The sequence below is a fragment of the Diorhabda carinulata genome, chromosome 2, assembly GCF_026250575.1.
Source record: "Diorhabda carinulata isolate Delta chromosome 2, icDioCari1.1, whole genome shotgun sequence".
NCBI lineage: Eukaryota > Metazoa > Arthropoda > Insecta > Coleoptera > Chrysomelidae > Diorhabda > Diorhabda carinulata.
The window spans coordinates 35,423,887-35,443,465 of record NC_079461.1 but is presented as its reverse complement, the minus strand read 5'-3'; the positions used below and the strand labels follow the sequence as shown (position 1 = coordinate 35,443,465).

Below are 19,579 nucleotides of genomic sequence, written 5' to 3'. Positions count from 1 at the left end.
ACGTTCGTATAACGGTAACTGTCCGGTTTGAACACGTAATATCTAGAAGAATCGTCACCGTACCAAGGTCGGTTTTTTGATGGATTAGTACACAAAATAAATTGACTTGCATCTAGATTTCTGCAGCACAAGCTTAGTTCTCCCATTTACCAATCGTGACGTTAGTGTAATAAAAATGTGTCATTACTGTCAATGTCAAGATAAATAATCATTTGTTTAAATTTTCCAAACAGTTTTCTGAGGTGGTTCTAAATAGGAAGAATTTTGTAAAATACAATGCTTAACATCAAATTATCGCTTGTGGGAAAATCATTTTTTGAAAAGTGATCTAACAAATTTTAATAGTATATATTTTTCCCATCTATTTCTACCTCTCATCTGCCTTTATTGTCTACTTCCATTTGTGAAGATCACAGTTACGCCAAAGTTAATATAGTAAACCAAGAATATTTATAGGTAAATAAAGGTATAGTAGACACTGATATGATCGTCATAGAGCATCAAGTTAATACTCAGAGTGTTCATGCCTTAACATCTGGCAATTTACTTATAGAAGAGTTTTAAAGTGAATTTTGACCAACAAAAATTGGGTTTTTTGACTGTAGCTGGAACTAGTAAGAACAATTTAACATCTAGGGAAATGGTAATGTATCAAGTGCATCAGAATACAACAGTCAAAATATCAAAATTGTTAGGAGAATAACAAAGAGCAGTTAAAGACATTGAAGATGTGTGAAATTGGAACATTTGAGTTATAGAAGATGATTATACAGGATGAAACTTTGCTCTTTTTATATACAAAAGAAATATACTTAATTTATGTCAGTGGATAAATCCATCTAAACCTAAACCTTTTAACGTACCTTGATATATATATTCAATTAACAAACTTTTATCTTCTTTGGCATACTTGTATTCATAACAATATTTTTTTTGTAAAATTCCAAAATTATAGTATTAAGTAATTGTAATGATATGCAATCTATTCAACTAAATTACTATTTATTTACATATTATACTTTTCACTTTGTTAGAAAAATTTGTATTTTGTCTGTTTTTATTTTAAAAGTGATATTGTAATTGTCTTTCCTTGGTTTAGTTGAAAATGTATATAATTATTTTGTAAATAGACTTGTTCCAGTTCTAAAGTAGTTTTTTTATCGTGAATTCAGGAAACTGCGAAAATAATTAGTTCTGTCACCTACCGTCGAAGGCACTTGCATCGAAAATCCACAATGTTGTTTCCACTTTATAACAACTGCAATTTTTCTTAGAGTATGTTCTATGGGTTGGAAGGAATCTACAGTTTACTTATATTGAGGCATAATACTTACAGTGGCCCACAGATTCATTGTGTCTCGGCACAATAAAAAATATTTTTTGCCAAATTGTTTCCATTTTTTTTTCATTTCACATTGTAAATATCTATTCCCATATATTAATAAAAAAAAATAATTAAAGTCTGCTATTATTAAGAGTTTTTTAATAATTAAAACATTTAATTATAACCATATGAATTGATAAGTTCTGTGAAAGGTTTCGTTTGTTTGACGACCTTTTCTGAAGCTTGTTTTGTGAGTTTCTTGAGTTTGTCACGTTTGCGAATACTCAAGACAGCCTTAACTTTACGTTTGTTTTCTAATGTCCTTACAACAGATTGATACTTCCATCCTACTTCATGGGAAAGTCGGCCGACATGACAGAACTGAAAATTTATACCAAAATTTATCAAAAAATAAATATTTCTAAAAGGATTTGTACCAAAGGAAATTATTTTGCTCATTTAAAATTTATACATATCATTATCAGTCAAATAATGTAGGTAATATAGAAATAATCATGGCTAAAAACATTTTATATTAATATGATGGCAACAAAACTGTTTTTTTTAACAAAAAATTATCATTTTTCCTAGGATGCTTAACCCTTTCCGTACAGGTGATATAACCTATAAAGTACAACTTTGTTTCCAGACTGCTATGACAGCTCAATGGGCTATTACATATGGTCAAAACCATCGATTGATAGAAACTGAAGAAAAGTCGAAACATCAAATTTTATTTTCCAAAAATTATTAATAAAAACTAAGTTTAAAACAAAAGAGACCTAAAATCAAGAATATTTAGATGTATTAATCATCGATCATATATGCATTTGGTATACTCGCAAATCCATCACTAAATCAGAGCAGTTTTTAGATTTTGATGCCAGTATCTGATGAGATATCAAGAAAACAAAGCCACTGTTTTCAAAAAAGAAGAAAATAAGTGATATATCTACCTAAATTAACTTATTTGAAAGTATATATTTCAATTACTAGGAAGAATGAGGATAAGCATCACGAAAATACCTGTTGAGAAAGCCAACATGTTAATATGAAAGACATACTCAAGAACTATTGAATTAAAGACAAGGAAACAGTTAAAATAATGATATATGTCAGTGTAAAATTTTTTACAATGAAAATGTTCAATTGTCTATACAAAATTAATTCTCACGCAATGTACCTGTACAGAGAGGGTTATATACCAATATTGGTGACTTAAATGCCTAGTAAACTTTCCAAAATTATTTATTCTTGCAAGTAATTGAAAAAAGAATTAATGTCAGATTCACTATTAAATAAGAACTTACTTTGCGTCCAGGTTTGAGACAAATTACTCTAAGAGCTCCAGGGACGACAACACGCTTCCTACGGTCATATGGAGGAGGAATTCCTTCGTATGCCTTTAATCTACGAAGAGCTTGCTTTCCTCTTTCCGTTTTATGTGGCAACATTCCTAAAATGATTATTTCTTTAAGTCAAGTCGTCTCCAATTTTTATTAAACTATACACAAATATTGTCATTTATTCATAATACATTAAAGTTTCATTTTTTTCAAAGTAGGTAAGTAAGTGTAATCATATACATATTAGAATAAAAAAATTTGTACAATATGAATAAATATAATTTTGATTGTCTTTGTAACATACCTCTTACTGTCTTCCAGAAAATTCTGGATGGAGCTCTAAAATGGAACGGACCACGAGCTGGGTTTACATTACATCTTTTACGAAGGAATGACATAAACTTCAACTTATTTCTACAAAAACACAACAAAATTATACCATACTTGTCTAATATTCAACAAAAACTAACCTGTAAAAGTTACCAGAGATGTTTAATTGTTCACATCTTACTACTACTACTTTGTTTCCTTGTAATAAAGTTTTAGAAACGATTGCAGCCAATCGTCCCAATAAGTGTCCTCTGCCATCGATAAGGATGGCCTATAAAAAATAAAATAACACGTGTTGAAGTTTATTATTTATGTGATGTATACAACATGATTATTATAAGTGTAATATCAAATTAATTAATCTATCAAGTATTCTATATTTTTGAAAATAGTTTCAACATACAAAAAATTGAAAAGTTAATTTAATAATAACTTACTTTTTCACTAAAACCCGTCATGCTTCCACTTACATCCGCTGAAACCGAAAAAGAACGACACTAAAGACAACTAACCGGATATTCACTTGACAGTTTACATTTTTATTTAATTGGGCAACACTATTCCAATAAAATCCCTAAATTTAATCAGATAAGAATAGTTGCTTAAAATTTCGATTTCATAAATATCAAATAACTAATTTAAATTTGATATTCTATTTTTTACATATTTTTTCAAAAATTTTAGTTATTTTATTACAGAAGAATGTGATTATTTGAACTTTATAAGTTGTAACTGGGGATATTTTTTATTTACACTTATGTCGTCATATCCGAAATAAGTTTAGAATTGAAAGTTATTTATTTAATTCAAAAATAATTTTTCATTATTTTGTAAAGAAGTAATCGGAATGATATTTTCTTTATAAATGAATATATGTTTATAAGACCATGTAATACGAAAAAAATATTTCATACCTTTTTTTATATCTCAATATACGTTTGGTATGCCTGAAAATCGCCGGTCAAAAACAAGCGTTCCTATACTAATTTAAGTTAGGTTAGGTATTAAAAGACGTAAGATATTCGTTTTTGTTTAATAGAGTTAGTAAATAATAGAAAAGTAAAAATGGTAAGATATGCTTATATATTTTGTATATGTATATTTTATAAACCACCAATAACTTTCAGACGATCGGAAAAAATAATAAAATGTCGGCGCATTTAAACTACAGAGTCCGAGTTACATTGCAAGATTCTAGGACTCTTATTGGTACCTTCAAAGCTTTCGACAAGCATATGAACATGATCCTAAATGACTGTGAAGAGTTCCGAAGAACCAAACCAAAAAATTCCAAAGTGGAAAGGGAGGATAAAAGAGTCCTAGGTTTCATTTTGGTAAGAGGAGAAAGTATAGTTTGTTTGACTGCCGAGGCCGCCCCAGCTCCAGAAGAAGGAATGCCTAGAGTACCAATACCTGGAGCAGCACCAGGTCCAGGTAAGTAGAGGATTTTAATACATATTCTACTGTAGTTAATATTTTTATTTTTTTAGGTATTGGTAGAGCTGGTGGAAGAGGCATGCCACCAGGTATGCCAGGTGTACCGGTCGGTCTACAAGGCCCTGTTAGGGGAGTTGGAGGACCGTCTCAACAAGTAATGACACCAGGAGGTAGAGGACAAGTATCAGCACCACCTCAAATGAATCAACCGCCAAGAATGGGAGGACCACCACCAGGTAATTGAAATTATTTATATACTAAATATCATTTATTCTTTCTCCAGGTTGTTCAGTAGTTGGGTATGATTTGTGTTTATTTGGTGATACTGGATGATACATTTAGGAATAAATACAACTTTTCTTGATAGGTATGATGGGACCTCCACCAGGAATGATGGGAATGCCTCCACAAATAGGAATGGGACGTGGTGGACCTCCACCACCGATGGGTATGAGAGGACCACCACCTGGTATGATGAGAGGAGGACCACCCGGACCACCAAGACCTTACTAATATAATTTTTAGGTTAAGTTTTAATGAATCTATATTTTTTATTCTAGGAAGTTGTCAGGGAAAAAAATAGTGTAGGAAGTAATAACTAAATGACAAAATGTCATTATAATTTAATTTATTTTCAGTTTTTTTTTGTCTGACGTGTCATAAAAATTGTTGATTTTTATAAAATATTGAACACTTTGCTTCCAATGATTCAAATAAATATGTTTGTACATTTTTCTTTCCTTTGCAAGACGAATTTATTTTAAAATCCTCTAAAATGCAGTTTCAACAGAATAATTTGATGAATATTCGAGAATAAAAAAAAAACGAATTTATTTAATGACAATAATTGCACTTGGGATGACATTTGACGCCGTTCACACCGCACTGGCAACCACCTGAAGTATCACCTTTACCCATAGGTCCCCATCGAGGTCCTCTAGTCACCCAACAAATTTCAGTTTTACACATGGAACATCTCAACCAATCACAACCCCATTTTTTCATTAGAATCACCCTACAAGTCGGACATTCGATCGCTTCTCCTTTTTGCACCATTTCTTCTAACATGGCTTTTGTCTTTTTACCACCTTCGTCAAGATTAGCGTCATCCTTTATTTTCTCCTGGAATTGGCGGCAATTCATACCGGCGTGAATCGCCTGAAATGAAAATAAAAGATAATATTCATCAGAAGTTGTACAAATTCCTAATTTTAAATGAAAATTAAATAAAATTTAACAAGAAGTATACCATTTTGTTATAGTACATAGGGTTGCAAGTTTATTATTCTCTTCCTCTTATTATTTGGTCTTTTAAATAGCTTTTTACAGTTACTGAATGATCTGGAGGATTCTTCATCTATTTTTAATAAGAAAGTGATTTGGATATAAAACCCCTCATGCACAGTGGCATTTTCTGAAACACGTGGACAAAATACTGAAATATTTTGATTTTATTGGAAGTCAGTATACAACGGTTTTCAAGGTGGCTTTGTAGGAATATGTTGTTATTTTTTCAAAATTCAAAATGGCGGACATGAATAAAATTATTGAACTAAAACAAAACATGGTTAATAAGGGTTTTTGAAGTCAAAGATTACGATTCTAATATAATTATTTTCTAAATTTAAAATGGCAGATCCAAAATGGTGGACATAAATAAGCAAAATGATTGGACTAAAACAAAAAATTGTGAATAAGGGTTTTTGAAGTCTCAGATTATGAATCTAATATTATTTCATACAAAATGGCGGACATAAATAAACAAAATGATTGGACTAAAACAAAAAATTGTGCATAAGGGTTTTTAAAGTCACAGATCATGAATCTAATATTATTTCATACAAAATGGCGGACATAAATAAACAAAATGATTGGACTAAAACAAAAAATTGTGCATAAGGGTTTTTAAAGTCACAGATCATGAATCTAATATTATTTTATTCAAAATGGCGGACATAAATAAACAAAATGATTGGACAAAAACAAAAAATTGTGCATAAGGGTTTTTGAAGTCACAGATCATGAATCTAATATTATTTTATTCAAAATGGCGGACATAAATAAACAAAGCGATTGGACAAAAACAAAAAATTGTGCATAAGGGTTTTTGAAGTCACAGATCATGAATCTAATATTATTTTATTCAAAATGGCGGACATAAATAAACAAAATGATTGGACTAAAACAAAAAATTGTGAATAAGGATTTTTGAAGTCTCAGATTATGAATCTAGTATTATTTCATACAAAATGGCGGACATAAATAAACAAAATGATTGGACTAAAACAAAAAATTGTGAATAAGGGTTTTTGAAGTCACAGATCATGAATCTAATATTATTTTATACAAAATGGCGGACATAAATAAACAAAATGATTGGACTAAAACAAAAAATTGTGAATAAGGGTTTTTGAAGTCGCGGATTATGAATCTAATATTATTTCATACAAAATGGCGGACATAAATAAACAAAATGATTGGACAAAAACAAAAAATTGTGAATAAGGGTTTTTTAAGTCGCAGATAATGAATCTAATATTATTTTATTCAAAATGGCGGACATAAATAAACAAAATGATTGGACAAAAACAAAAAATTGTGCATAAGGGTTTTTAAAGTCACAGATCATGAATCTAATATTATTTCATTCAAAATGGCGGACATAAATAAACAAAATGATTGGACAAAAACAAAAAATTGTGAATAAGGGTTTTTAAAGTCACAGATCATGAATCTAATATTATTTCATTCAAAATGGCGGACATAAATAAACAAAATGATTGGACTAAAACAAAAAATTGTGAATAAGGGTTTTTAAAGTCACAGATCATGAATCTAATATTATTTCATTCAAAATGGCGGACATAAATAAACAAAATGATTGGACAAAAACAAAAAATTGTGAATAAAGGTTTTTTAAGTCGCAGATCATGAATCTAATATTATTTTATTCAAAATGGCGGACATAAATAAACAAAGCGATTGGACAAAAACAAAAAATTGTGCATAAGGGTTTTTTAAGTCACAGATCATGAATCTAATATTATTTTATACAAAATGGCGGACATAAATAAACAAAATGATTGGACTAAAACAAAAAATTGTGAATAAAGGTTTTTGAAGTCGCAGATTATGAATATGATATTATTTTTTCCCAAATTCCAAATGGCGGTTTCAAAATGGCAGTCAAGTCACTGGAACTTATTGGGCCCAGTTTGAATTAGACGGAATTTTGTCATATTATTGTTTTTTGAGGCGTATTTGGTGGCCGATGAGTAAAATATTGAAAGCCAGACGATGAATACACCTTTATTAGGGTTTCATTTTAAATTTTATAGCATATTCTACGAGTTTTCGCTTTTTTGACTTCTAGGAGACTTCTTTTTACGTAAATAGGAAGCACAAACCATCGAGTGGTGCCTGCTCTATGTTCATGAGCCACATCTGTCTATCGAGTTCGTCTTGCAGACACTGCTCTAGGTGGGATTATGTTGTACAGCTCGGAAAAGCATATGCCGTGATAGTATCGGTAAAACAAGAGTCAGATCAGCGATTTTTCTTCTATGATCTAAGCTGTCGCAAGTTTCTAGTCAACTCTGGATCGCCTATAAGTCGAACGGCTCTTTTCTGTATTGAATCGTCCTTCCTCATGGAAGCGAGCTCCAAATGAGGGAGCAATACTCCAAAGATAGACTATTAGAAGGTGTTTAGGAGTCTGGTCTCGAAGTTTTTGTGAAGCTGGCTTATCTAATTCGGCCACGTGACTACGTTAGGACATATTCTCCCAATCTCAACACCCAATCCTCATTCCAAATTCACGTGGTGATTTCTCCAACCAATTTCCTCTTATGGTGATGTTAATCTCTGGAATTTTTTCGTTTTTTATCCAGTTTTTACTTGTTTTCTCTTCGTTCCAATTCATGACTCAAGTTTTGCCGAAGCAAGTACCTTGGTACTTAGTTTACCAAGTCGTAATTATAATTTGGAATAATTGATTTCGTATTTGTCTTGGGATGATTAAACTTCAGTTGGTGAAGAGGTAACAGGTAATTTTTTGGCTTTTCCTTAACCTTAACCTTAACCTAACCTAAATATTTATAAACTCACCTGACAAGTTAAACAATTTGTCCTTCTGCAAACTGGACATTTGAATTCGTTGACGTTATCCTCGTAAACGCACCAACCTTTACAATCTGGCGTTTTGCAGTGAAACGAATTATCAATTTTGTTTTCGGCCTGAGCGACCGATTTCGCGAGATGTTGCTCGTAAACCGCGGAACTTACTAAAGATTTAATTTCTCTATCCTGCAAACTGATATTACAAGCGTAGTTTTCGTCCCTATAAGGACATTTAACTTCGGCTTCGTCGGAAAATTCGATGGTTTGCGCCAAACAAGGCTTACAAAATTGATGTAAGCATTCTCGAAGCGTGATTCCTTCTTTCGGACCAACGTCTAAGAAGCATACCAAACAAGTGAACGTATCTGCGTTTTCTATTAAATCGGTATTGTCTAAATTGAGTAATTGCATATAAGTTAATGCTCGAGTTTCTTCTTTTATATTCGTAGTTTCTTCTTGCTTCTTTTCGATTTGTTTTTCTTCTACTGTTTCCACTTTCGTTCTCAGTCTTATGGTGGAACAAACTGCGCAGATATTACTAGTAATCGGGTTCAGTAATGTACACAAATGGCATTCCCATTCTTTTTGAGGTTTCAGAGTTTTCGATTCGTAATCTGAGAAATCTTCTTCTTCTTTTGCTTTTGGAGGGTTGTTAGATGTACTTGGTGGTAATTGTGTTGCAGTTTTTGGTTCTTCAGTGGAAGATTTACGTTCCGGTTGAGAAATTTTAGGTTTTGTTGAAACATCTCGTTGTGATTGAAGTTGATAGGAATTTTGAATTGTAGGAAAAACGTGCTGGACTATAGGTTTTACTTCTAATGTTGGATCTAGTACGTTTTCTTTGGGTGTTCTTGGCGGTTCTTTTTCGGGAATCATCTCGTGTATGGGTTTTTGAATATTTGTTTCTGTAATTATGTTTTTGGTACGTTTTGGTATTGGTTCTATCTCCGGTGGTTGTGCGGTTTTGATTTCTACTTTAAAAACTTCTACTGGAATAGGAGGTTTTTGAAAAACTTTTACTTCGACTCTTGTAGATTTAGTTTTATCTACGTCTTCTTTTGATACGTTGACAACGTTAGGCATTTTCGTCACTAATTCCGTTACTTTTGGTATTACGTCAACTATCTTTGGTGTGTGATTTCCTCCAGTATTTTCATCTATCTTAGTGAAACTATCATTTTGGTTATTGTTTATTGTGATGTTTGTTTTTACTTTTGATTCTGTAATTTTCACTACACTTTTATCTTTTGACGTAGAAGGCATGTCTCTTGTATCCGTTGTTTTTTTGACATCCGTCGTTTTTTCTGCAAAAAAAATTAATTTTTGAGAACAAATATATAAGCGACTATTAACAATGGGTTGTAATTTGATATATACTTCAAGGTAGTCTATTAGAAGTAGCTTTAAAGTCTTAAAGAAAGCCCCAAGTTTTTGTAAAGCTGCAAATACTCCAAATATAAACGATTCTCGACCTTGTTGAGGATTAGAAAGTGTTAAGGATTCTGGTCTTGAAAAGAGCTCCAAGTTTTTGGCTAAATCGGCCACATTTTATGTCCAGACATGACCAAATCCTGAGCAGCAGTGCCAGCTGTCGATAGAGTGACGCGTGTGGTGTTGAACGCATGGTATACCAAAACATCATCGGAGAAGGAATCGCCTTGACCATCTAGACTAAATACCTGACCACGTGGACTACTCAGAGGACACGAAGAAGAAGATTGGAATGCGATTCAAGACCAAGCTTCTCATCATCGGGGCTTTTCTTGCACCCATCAAGCTGAACGCATCTAGGGTGTTGCAACACTATCGAGAACCATCTTGAGAAGGCGAAGTCCAGCAGAACAGTCTGAGGTAAATATTGCGTAGCGGATTTATCGAGTGTTGGACCAGAAGAAGAATCAAGATATCTTAAACGACATTACTAGGAGAAGATTTGAAGAATAGAAGATCCACTAGGGAAAATTACGTGTGGAATCCAGTTGGATCAATAAACTATTGGGTGGGCAAAAACTTTTGACCGGTTCATCAAAAAATTGGCACTAAACCTACGTCAAAAGTCGTTAGTCATCATCATGACATTATACTAATAACAAATGATGTTGGATCTAAAGTCTAATGCGGCTTGTTGTTCGTATCGAGTAAATTTACTTTGATCAATGATTCAATTTAACCTATTTGGTTGAAGTCTTACCTGGTGCTACCAAATACAGAAATACTGGACAACCTTCTTTGACTAAACCGTAGTCTTTCAAGCGGGCGCTATCATCAGTCACCAATTCTTTACCCAGTATCCATCTTTGGAATGCTACTGGTATCTCAAACTCTTTTTCTATTTGGGTTTTCAGTTGTGCTAATGTTTGGTCCGGTGTTACTTCAACTGGAAACGGTCCTCTATGGGAAACTTTATCTTCAACGTACATTTCAATTCTGAAATACAACAATGCATGAAAACAACGTAAAAGTATGTTTAATTACATGTTGGTGACAAAAAATGGCTCAAATAGAACACGCTGGGCTAAAAAATCTTTGTAGTTAATGCCCCTTCTAAAAGATTCAATGTAAATAATCGTAATTGAATCGGAAAAACCGCAACACCTTGCTAACATAACCTCAAAATACCCAGTTACGTAAAGTTGGAAATTTCAAAACTATGAGTGAATCGGTTAGGATCATGCTCTATTGAATTCTTTGAGATTTACAAGACAAGAATGGAACAAGCAAAACCTAATTTTCATTTCAAATTTTTTGAGCACAGACAATGAGTTACTCAAAACGCCACGGTGTAAATTTTAAAATGTATACGTGGAGCAATACATAAACTTTAACCAATGAATAATGGGTGACCCAAAATTAACACAATATTTAAATCAAATAGAAAACACAGTTTTTAGTCTTTTGATTGTAGTTTTTTTATTAAATACATAAAGTACATAAGGTGGGATTATTTATGGAGTAAAACATCGTACAAATGGCCGAATTTGATGCAACTTTAATTCAAGCCTCGTGCAGATTTCGGATTTGCAAATATTTTCAATAAATGTCAGATCATTTGTCTTGATAATATTTGAACCGCCCTCGTATGTCCTGCAATCGGTGATTCACTTCATGTTGTTTACTGAGTAACATTTTTTTAGAAAAATTTTTGCATATTTTCGCGAATGAAACTATTTTTAAAAAATCTAATAGCACATTGTCACTAGCTTAAAACTTGATTTGTTTTTTGAACTTTTTGAAATAAGCTAGTTATTTTTAGAAGCTATAACATCTATCGATTCCTTCCTATGTTTATATCAACAACGAGGTTTTATTAATATAAAGTAAATTATAAACTTATTTAATGATCTTTGGGTGCAATCTGAAATCGCTAACTTTGTAATATATGGTTTGAACACCTACAGACACACAACAATTTATCTTAACCACAGCTATTAATATTGTTCTGTACATTTCGTACAACCGGAAAAGTTCTACGTGTTTCTGTTGACAGAAACTTTCCAAACAATCTAAAAATAATTTTATTCACAGCTATTAATTTGATTTTTGTATTAGCGAGACTTTAAAATATTTTCAAGTTAATAGTCGTTGAATATTTTATAAATAATAATGAAGACAGTGTTCCCAACTCTCAAAAATGTTTCTTCCTAAAGCCACAATCAAATATCCCTAGAATTCCCCCTATATCTCTCTAAATACGTCCAGCTATATATTTGTTTCAAATTATTTATTCGTAAATTATTGAAAACTCAAATAACAAATCATTTTCAAAGATTTTGAATTATTAGTTATAAAAATCCCTAAATTTGGGAGAAAACCCCTAAGTTGGAAACCCTGACTGAAGACGGTTTATCCTGAAGCTAGGCAATGTCAATTGCAATATACAAGGTAAGTTATAATGTAATAATTTTATCATATTTATTTAATTAGTAAAATACGCCGATTGTGCAAATTAAGCAGTTTTTATCTATATGAAGAAAATAAAATATTGAATCTTGAAAGTACTGAATCTGATATAGAACTCGCAGTTTCTAATTTATGTTTTTAAAAATAAACTTTAAAAACCCCAAAACGATTGGGGGTAATACCAACGATTGTAACCCCGTTGCGATTAAAAAGGGTAACCAAAAAACAACGTTCGCTATAAAGAGACGTTCTGCTGAAAATTATCATAAATTGTTCATAAATTTTTTCAATATACTCACAAGAAATATTAAAACACATCAAACTGTATATTGTCCAACATCGTTTTTCTCACTTAAGGAAACAATTTAAATGCAAAAAAAATTAGTTGGTTAGCTTACAACTTATCGAATATAAGCAAAAAAAAAACATTATGGTGAAGGATTTAGATTTATACAGCGAATTAACGCGGGAGATTTGATTTTAAAGATACACATTGAGCAAAAAAGTGCAAACTACCGTTCAGTGGATATTCAAAATGAAATGATTGGTTATTGAGGCTGATATTATGAAAAAACTGAAAGCATATAGTGTGCTAGCAGCTGAAACAGATTGGGATGCGATGATGAAGAAACACAGTCCAAGAAATGTTTGTCGGATTCATTGAGCTAAAAGATTTGGATACGAGATCTTCATATAAATAAATGCGTTAGTTTTGGTTTCGACGGTACACCAAAGCCCTTTACTTTCGTTGCTCGTCGAACAAACTGAATCTAGTTATCAATTATCTAAATTCACTTCCTGAAATTAGAAATTCCATGGGAACCACTAAAGATACTATAAACTTTATTCGGTAATCAGTTTTGAGGAGGAGGTTGTTACCTAATAATTCCAGACTTTGCCTTACAAACATTATCTCGAGAAGGAAATAGTGCAACTCGCAAAAGTACCTTCCAACTGCATGCGGTGACTTCCAGAATTTCTTCTCGGGATTATGTTGGTAGCCAAATACTCGGATTGGATGGTACCCGTTGTCAACGTACTCAAATCTGTAGCTTTGGACGTTGTCAAAGCCCCGGAATACGTTAAAAGGATTTTACTTTTAATTAAAAACCACCGTGCCAATCGGGAAAAAGTGACAGACGAAATTATAAAGGAAGCTGCTGTTGTTGCAGAGAAAGTCGGACTGGAGAAGGACGTTACATCAATGCCTGCAGAATATTGGAAGAGGTTTTTAGTAATACAGTACTTGAATTCAATTATTACCTAGTTGAAGTACGTTTTGCTGACGAAAACACGCATTATCTAAGTTACACCCGGTGCAAATGCAAAAGATGACAAACAAAGGATGAAATCGAACTTTGGCAGCAATTGTAGCCCGATAGGTTTAATCTAACAAATCTAATAGTTGTTGATGTCCTAAAAGAAACAAATTCTTTCTTTCCCGAAACGGAAAAAGCATTAAAAATTTCGATCTCTTTACCATGCACTATCTGTACAGTAGAGCGATTCTTTAGCAGCCTCAGATGACTAAAAACCATAGTTTGGCCATGATAAGTGTACCCAGAGCTATAACAAATAAAAACCTAAATAATTTTTTAATTGATTATTACTTTTGTTGAAATAAATAATTATTACTGTGTTTGAAAGTTTGATTTAGATATTAGAATCGTCATCGAGGCAAAGACTTCCAAGACTTCATGCTCTCTACTGCACCAGGCGTTCATAATATTGCCCCATTGTGCCCCCTTAATCATAAGTCGGCGACGCCCTTATATCAAATTATAGAAAAATTGTTAGGTTAAGTGGGAGAATGTTTATAATTTCACTCTCCCAAATATCAATATTGAGATCTACGTGAATAATTTTGTTTACGATATATACACAAAGTCGTAATCGAAGATAAAACGATTTTTCCACATATTATTCGATCGATTACATAAATAATTAATTTATTAACGTTAATATTTAGTTATAGAGAAGAAAAAGTTGCATAAAATATTATAGGCACGAAAATAATTGAAACGATATAAAAATATCTTTAATCTTTATTTAAAAATAGTCTCTTAAAATAGATTTTTACGGATATAATTTCGGAACTGAAAGTGCTGTTTACAATTTAACTACCACCGCGTCGCTTCGTCCAGTTACTCCTAAGTATATACAGGGTGTTTCGAAACGTTCTCGCGCGAGTTATATCACCAAACAATCACATGTCTATAGAGCATAGATTAATCGTAAATTAACAACAAAGTTTAACCAATCGAAGCTTGTGGAAGCATTTTACCTTCTAAAAACACCAAAAAAATTCAACGATCTATAATAATATGTGCCGGAAAACCTTCGAGTACGTTGTAGAAACAAAAAGTAAATTCAAAAATGCGGCAGCAGCTTCCACAAGCTTTGATTGGCTAAACTTTGTTGTTAAATCGATTTTTTTCGCTTCATGCAGTGATATAACTCGCATGCCAACGTTTTGAATCACCCTGTATATATCTATTAGAGTCATGCTATAAATTTTAAGATATAGGAATACTACAAGTCGTTTTAGGAAAATTATTTTATTTCTAATCGAAGTAATCACCACCTGCATCAAAATGTTTTTGCAGCCGGAGCTTCAAATCAATAATATTTGGAATTGCTTTCAAAAAATTGATGAATTTCTCCATCGTGATTTTTGCGTTTTCGTCACTGTTGGTGGATCTTCGTGAATCAACACTAATAGAAACTGTTTCAGAAAACGATTCGGACAATAGTCAGTTTGAGTCTTTTGTGTTTGTTTCTATGTTTTGAATTATTTAGGGGACGCTTTAAAAGAAGGTTCAATACAATGTAGGGCTTTACCTCATCCTAATTGGGGTGTGTTATATTTTCGTAATACCATATTTATAAAAATCCAATTCGTTATCGACAGTAAAATATTGGGTAGCAAAGTTTAGACGAGACCGTACGACTTGCAGAATACAACATCGCAGTTTTCGACCAAATGGGATCTGAAATTCATAAAGTGGAACTGGATGATCGTCAACTTGAAGTGTGCGAGATAGCAGACATAGTAAGAATTTCAAAAAGTGCAGTTTATTGCATATGATTTGAAAATTTGGACATGAGAAACTTGTAGGCAAAATGGGAGAAGTTTCCATCGAGGGAGAACTGGCTACAAAGAAGGTTACAGGTTTTTTGGGATGATTTTCATTGACTATTTTGAAAAGAAAAATTATTAACTGCAAGTATTTAATTTATTGCATCGTTTGAGCGAATAAATTAAGCAAAAACGGCCGCATTTGGCTAAGGAGAAAGTGTTTTTAGTCTTTGGATTATTTTCTGTTCCCAGACTTGAAAAAGAGCATCGAACTTATCTGGAAAAAGTGCATGGAACTGAAAGGTATATTTTTTTCCAAAATTTTTGTGTTTTCCTTGTTGGGTCAGGTACTTCTGGTACCATCCTCGTAGATACAACAATATTGTTAACGTTAGTAATAAAATTTTTCATTTTCCATTCTTCTGAATTCAAATAATGGTTAGTTTATTATTGTATTAATAATAAAAAAAAGTACTCACTGTATTTTTTTAGTTTTTTCCCTGGAAGCTAACGTCTTATGTCTAATAACGGAACAATTCACTTTAAGTAAAGCCAATTCCCGCGCAATGTTGGACGCGTCGGTCAATTCTCCTTTCGAAATGGACACCTCCAATTTTTTTAACAATCTATTTATCTGCAGACTATCTGTTCTGTTTAAATTTCTACAAGTTTTTTCGTCTTTCTTCACATTCTTCGGGATATTGAAAAAGAGAGAAAGTTCGTCGTTCCTGACTAGATTCGCGTACATTTTGGCAGCTGATTGACTCGATTGCGAATAGATATTTTCAAAATCTTTGGATTGCATCAACTTGAAATCCTTTTTGTTCCTTTGATCTTCTATTAAATTAGTTATGGTCGAAGCTGGAAGTTGTTGTTTGACCGCGGCGGTCGTTTGAGCTGAAGTAGATACTTTTAGTGGTTTCGGATTATCAGTTTTTTTTAATTTGATATTTTCATAAACTGTTGTGGTTGTTCCAATTAAAATTTCCGCTACTTTTTCTTCTTGTGTTTTAACATCGGTCTTATTCATCGATTCGTCTTTATTTTCTTCGTTATTTTTAATTATATCTTCAGTGTTTTCGAATATAATACTAGACGCGTTCTTTCTTTGTGAAATGTGCGATTTTCTTTTCGGTAAAGAGTTTTTCATATCGATCAACATCTTTTTTAGTTTCTCTTTTTCTTCTTTTTTATTATCTTCTATTTTTTCGTCGGTTATATTAGAGGAATTTCCGGTTTTTAATTTGTTATTATAGTTTATAAGGGCGGAAAATCCAATTTGAGTTTTTGATCTTTCGAAATTCATTTCTATTTTCTTCGGAGGCGTAGTTTCTTTTGGAACGCTTTTTTCTTCTTTTTTATCAAGTTTGGGTGTTGAGGAAAAATCGTCGAAATACGGTTTAATGTTTGAACACACGTGGCATATAATTCTCCAATAATCGTTTTCTACGTTGCACTTTGGACACTGCCAACTTTTTTTTTCTAATTTTGGCGTTTCTTTTTTGGGTTTAATAGCACTAGCACTTTCCGATTTCATTAGAGGAGTATTTTTTTTATCGATTTCTTCCAAACGTTTTTTATGGTTTTCCAATAAGAATTCCTGTCTACGTTTAGTTTCATCTAGACTGGTTTGTTTTTCAACTTTTTGAGAGCCGAAAACTCCCTTTCTAACGTTAGTTATGGCGTTAAATTTAGCTATTAGATCCCTGGCCGATCTTCTTTTTGGTGATACGACCCATTCTTCTTGTTCCGCTTTGGTATTTTTCGGCCGCATAAATTCCGGTATTTCCTCTAGATTCGATACCGATTCTTTATTTTTAACTATTTCGTATGCTTCTCTATCTAATTCGCTTATATTAGTGAGAAAAGTCATACCCGATTTTCTTTTATCGTCTTTTTTTCTTTCTATTTTGTTGTCATCGGTGGTTAAATCTAAAGTGGAATTTCGCGAAAAGGGAACTTCGGGTAATATTTCTATAGGTTCGTATCTATTTTCTTTTTTTGTTTTGTCGGTTATGTTTCTTTTATACCATGCTCTAGGTGAGACGGGAGCCTCGACGACGCTCGACCTTGCCGAAGAGGGGGAAAGCGATGAGCTATTTTGAATCGCATCTGATTCTTTGAGCGATCGTAATATTCCGTGATCTAATTTTAAGGAATCATTACAAATCACTCCTACGTCTTCGTACACGGTATTATCAGTCTTTTCTTCTATTATTTGTTTTTCTTCGGAAGCCATCGGAGGTGGAGGCGGAGGCGGAGGTGCTACACGTTTTTTTCTTCTTAAACTAGATGAGTCGTCAGTTGGATTTTTCGAGTTTGGCGGTTGTGGGGCTTTCCTCTTACCTTTCACGTGAACGTACGCTCCCGCTTTTTTAATTTTTGACGATTCACTGTTTGTTCGACGATGTACCACTTTGTTAACTCCCTCTTGAGTTTCTTCCATAACAGCCTTCGTCATTAACGGTAAACTTTTCGAATTTTCAATTTCCACTTTTTTAGTTTTCGTTTTCAATAAAGAATCTCTATTGAAAAATAAATTATATTTTTTGCGTAATGTGAGATTTTTATCTTTGTCGCGTTCCCTGATTTTATCCCTTTGTTTCAGTCTTGCTTTGTATGTATCAGTTTCAGGTCCGAGGGCGATGCACTTTTCCGAAACACAATTTTTATAATCACCAGGTGCAATAAAAGAAAAAGAAGCCACCGTACCGACACTATGGGAGGAATTTATGCTATCACAGCTGCTTGAGTGAGATATTTGTAAATCCGTGTCTATGGATTCTCGGGACGTGGAGGGCTTGAACCATTTTAAGAAAGCAAAAAGACCACTATTCCGCTTAGAAGTATTCGTGGTTGGATCACAGCCAAGATTTTGTTCGGTATTATCGGGGGGTATTCTTTGTTTGAAGCTCATCGTCTCGGATGGTCAGATTCATGTCGTTTGAAAAATAATAAAACCCATTTCGACCTATAAAACAAAAAAGAAAAAAAAAAAAAAAAATAGAAATAATAAACAATCAAATAATTCAACACGTGTCAATTCGATTCAATCCTATTTTTAGGTAGTAGGTACATTCGAAACTATATTTAGTTCTAAATATAATATCAAAGGTGATTAAACTTAAACGACGATTGTGTTATTGACGTACCTTAGTGGATCATTTTTGTTGAAATTCATGGAGGTGTTTCACTGGCGAGGAAAATTATCAACTAATGTGTATTTTAAGAGTTTGCCGTGTGGATGCTGAAAGTGTTCGACGCGATGTTGAACGCGTCTTACTGACTTGAGTTAATTTTAGTAAATTAATAGATCGGGAGCGTCCGGTTGTCAAATTTATTTTTTTCCCTTAATTTTCCGTCTTTTTGTTTACGAAATTAAATAAGTCTATACGAGCAGCGGACACTATTTTCGTTTGTGTTTACACCTATACGAGGCTTACTCGTTTAAAAATGGAAAAACTACTATTTATGAACTAAACTAGTTTTATTGTCTCGGCAAAATTAAGATAAATTAGTTTTTCATCATTTTCAATCAATTTTTTCCCACTCCCCCGGCTTTTCCGAACAAAAAAAAATAAGTTGTTGCCAAATCAAAGTGGTACGTTGAAAAAGCCATCAATTCGATCTTCTAACGCCAGTTCTACACAATGGGGTTAGTGTTGGGGCAAACAACATTCGTCCTAAGTGTGGACGAACTAAATACGACTAAATAATCATGTAATAGTTTGTTGACCTTAGTCACACTTGATGTTTCAATATCATTGAATTTTAATCCTTTGGAATACACATTTTGGTAGTATCTTGAAAAACAAGTTTATACTACAGAGGTAAATTCACATTTTCTACCTATTCTAGAGACGAAATCGCCCTAGATGATATAGGGATGCGACAACATACATAGACGACGCCATCTGATAGTTGTTCGTTCTGTATTCATTTACATACCGTTGAAATTGCGTTTTAAGTGTTCCATGTAGTGAAAGTGACAGTTCCGTACTGTAAAACACTCTCGGGACGCTCTGGAGTGACTCTCGAGTGAAT

At 32.8% G+C, this 19,579-nt stretch overlaps 3 protein-coding genes across 3 annotated transcripts; 1 reads left to right on the top strand and 2 right to left on the bottom strand.

Moving 5' to 3' along the window:
• Positions 1-1,455: 1,455 nt before the first annotated feature.
• On the bottom strand, positions 1,456-3,525 carry LOC130903422 (60S ribosomal protein L13a). Its single transcript, XM_057815517.1, has 5 exons — positions 3,438-3,525; positions 3,141-3,271; positions 2,975-3,084; positions 2,635-2,780; positions 1,456-1,705 (listed from the first exon to the last, which is right to left on the bottom strand). The coding sequence occupies exons 1-5, from the start codon at positions 3,456-3,458 to the stop codon at positions 1,499-1,501; spliced, it is 615 nt and encodes a 204-aa protein (XP_057671500.1). The 5' UTR covers positions 3,459-3,525; the 3' UTR covers positions 1,456-1,498.
• A 271-nt stretch (positions 3,526-3,796) lies between these two features.
• LOC130903421 (small nuclear ribonucleoprotein-associated protein B) lies at positions 3,797-5,180 on the top strand. Its single transcript, XM_057815516.1, has 4 exons — positions 3,797-4,068; positions 4,128-4,434; positions 4,491-4,673; positions 4,805-5,180. Exons 1-4 carry the CDS (start codon positions 4,066-4,068, stop codon positions 4,948-4,950), a joined length of 639 nt encoding a protein of 212 aa, XP_057671499.1. The 5' UTR covers positions 3,797-4,065; the 3' UTR covers positions 4,951-5,180.
• Positions 5,049-18,819, bottom strand: LOC130903410 (uncharacterized). Its single transcript, XM_057815502.1, has 5 exons — positions 18,688-18,819; positions 16,015-18,506; positions 10,748-10,983; positions 8,545-9,860; positions 5,049-5,595 (listed from the first exon to the last, which is right to left on the bottom strand). Exons 2-5 carry the CDS (start codon positions 18,450-18,452, stop codon positions 5,272-5,274), a joined length of 4,314 nt encoding a protein of 1,437 aa, XP_057671485.1. The 5' UTR covers positions 18,453-18,506; positions 18,688-18,819; the 3' UTR covers positions 5,049-5,271.
• Positions 18,820-19,579: the final 760 nt, after the last annotated feature.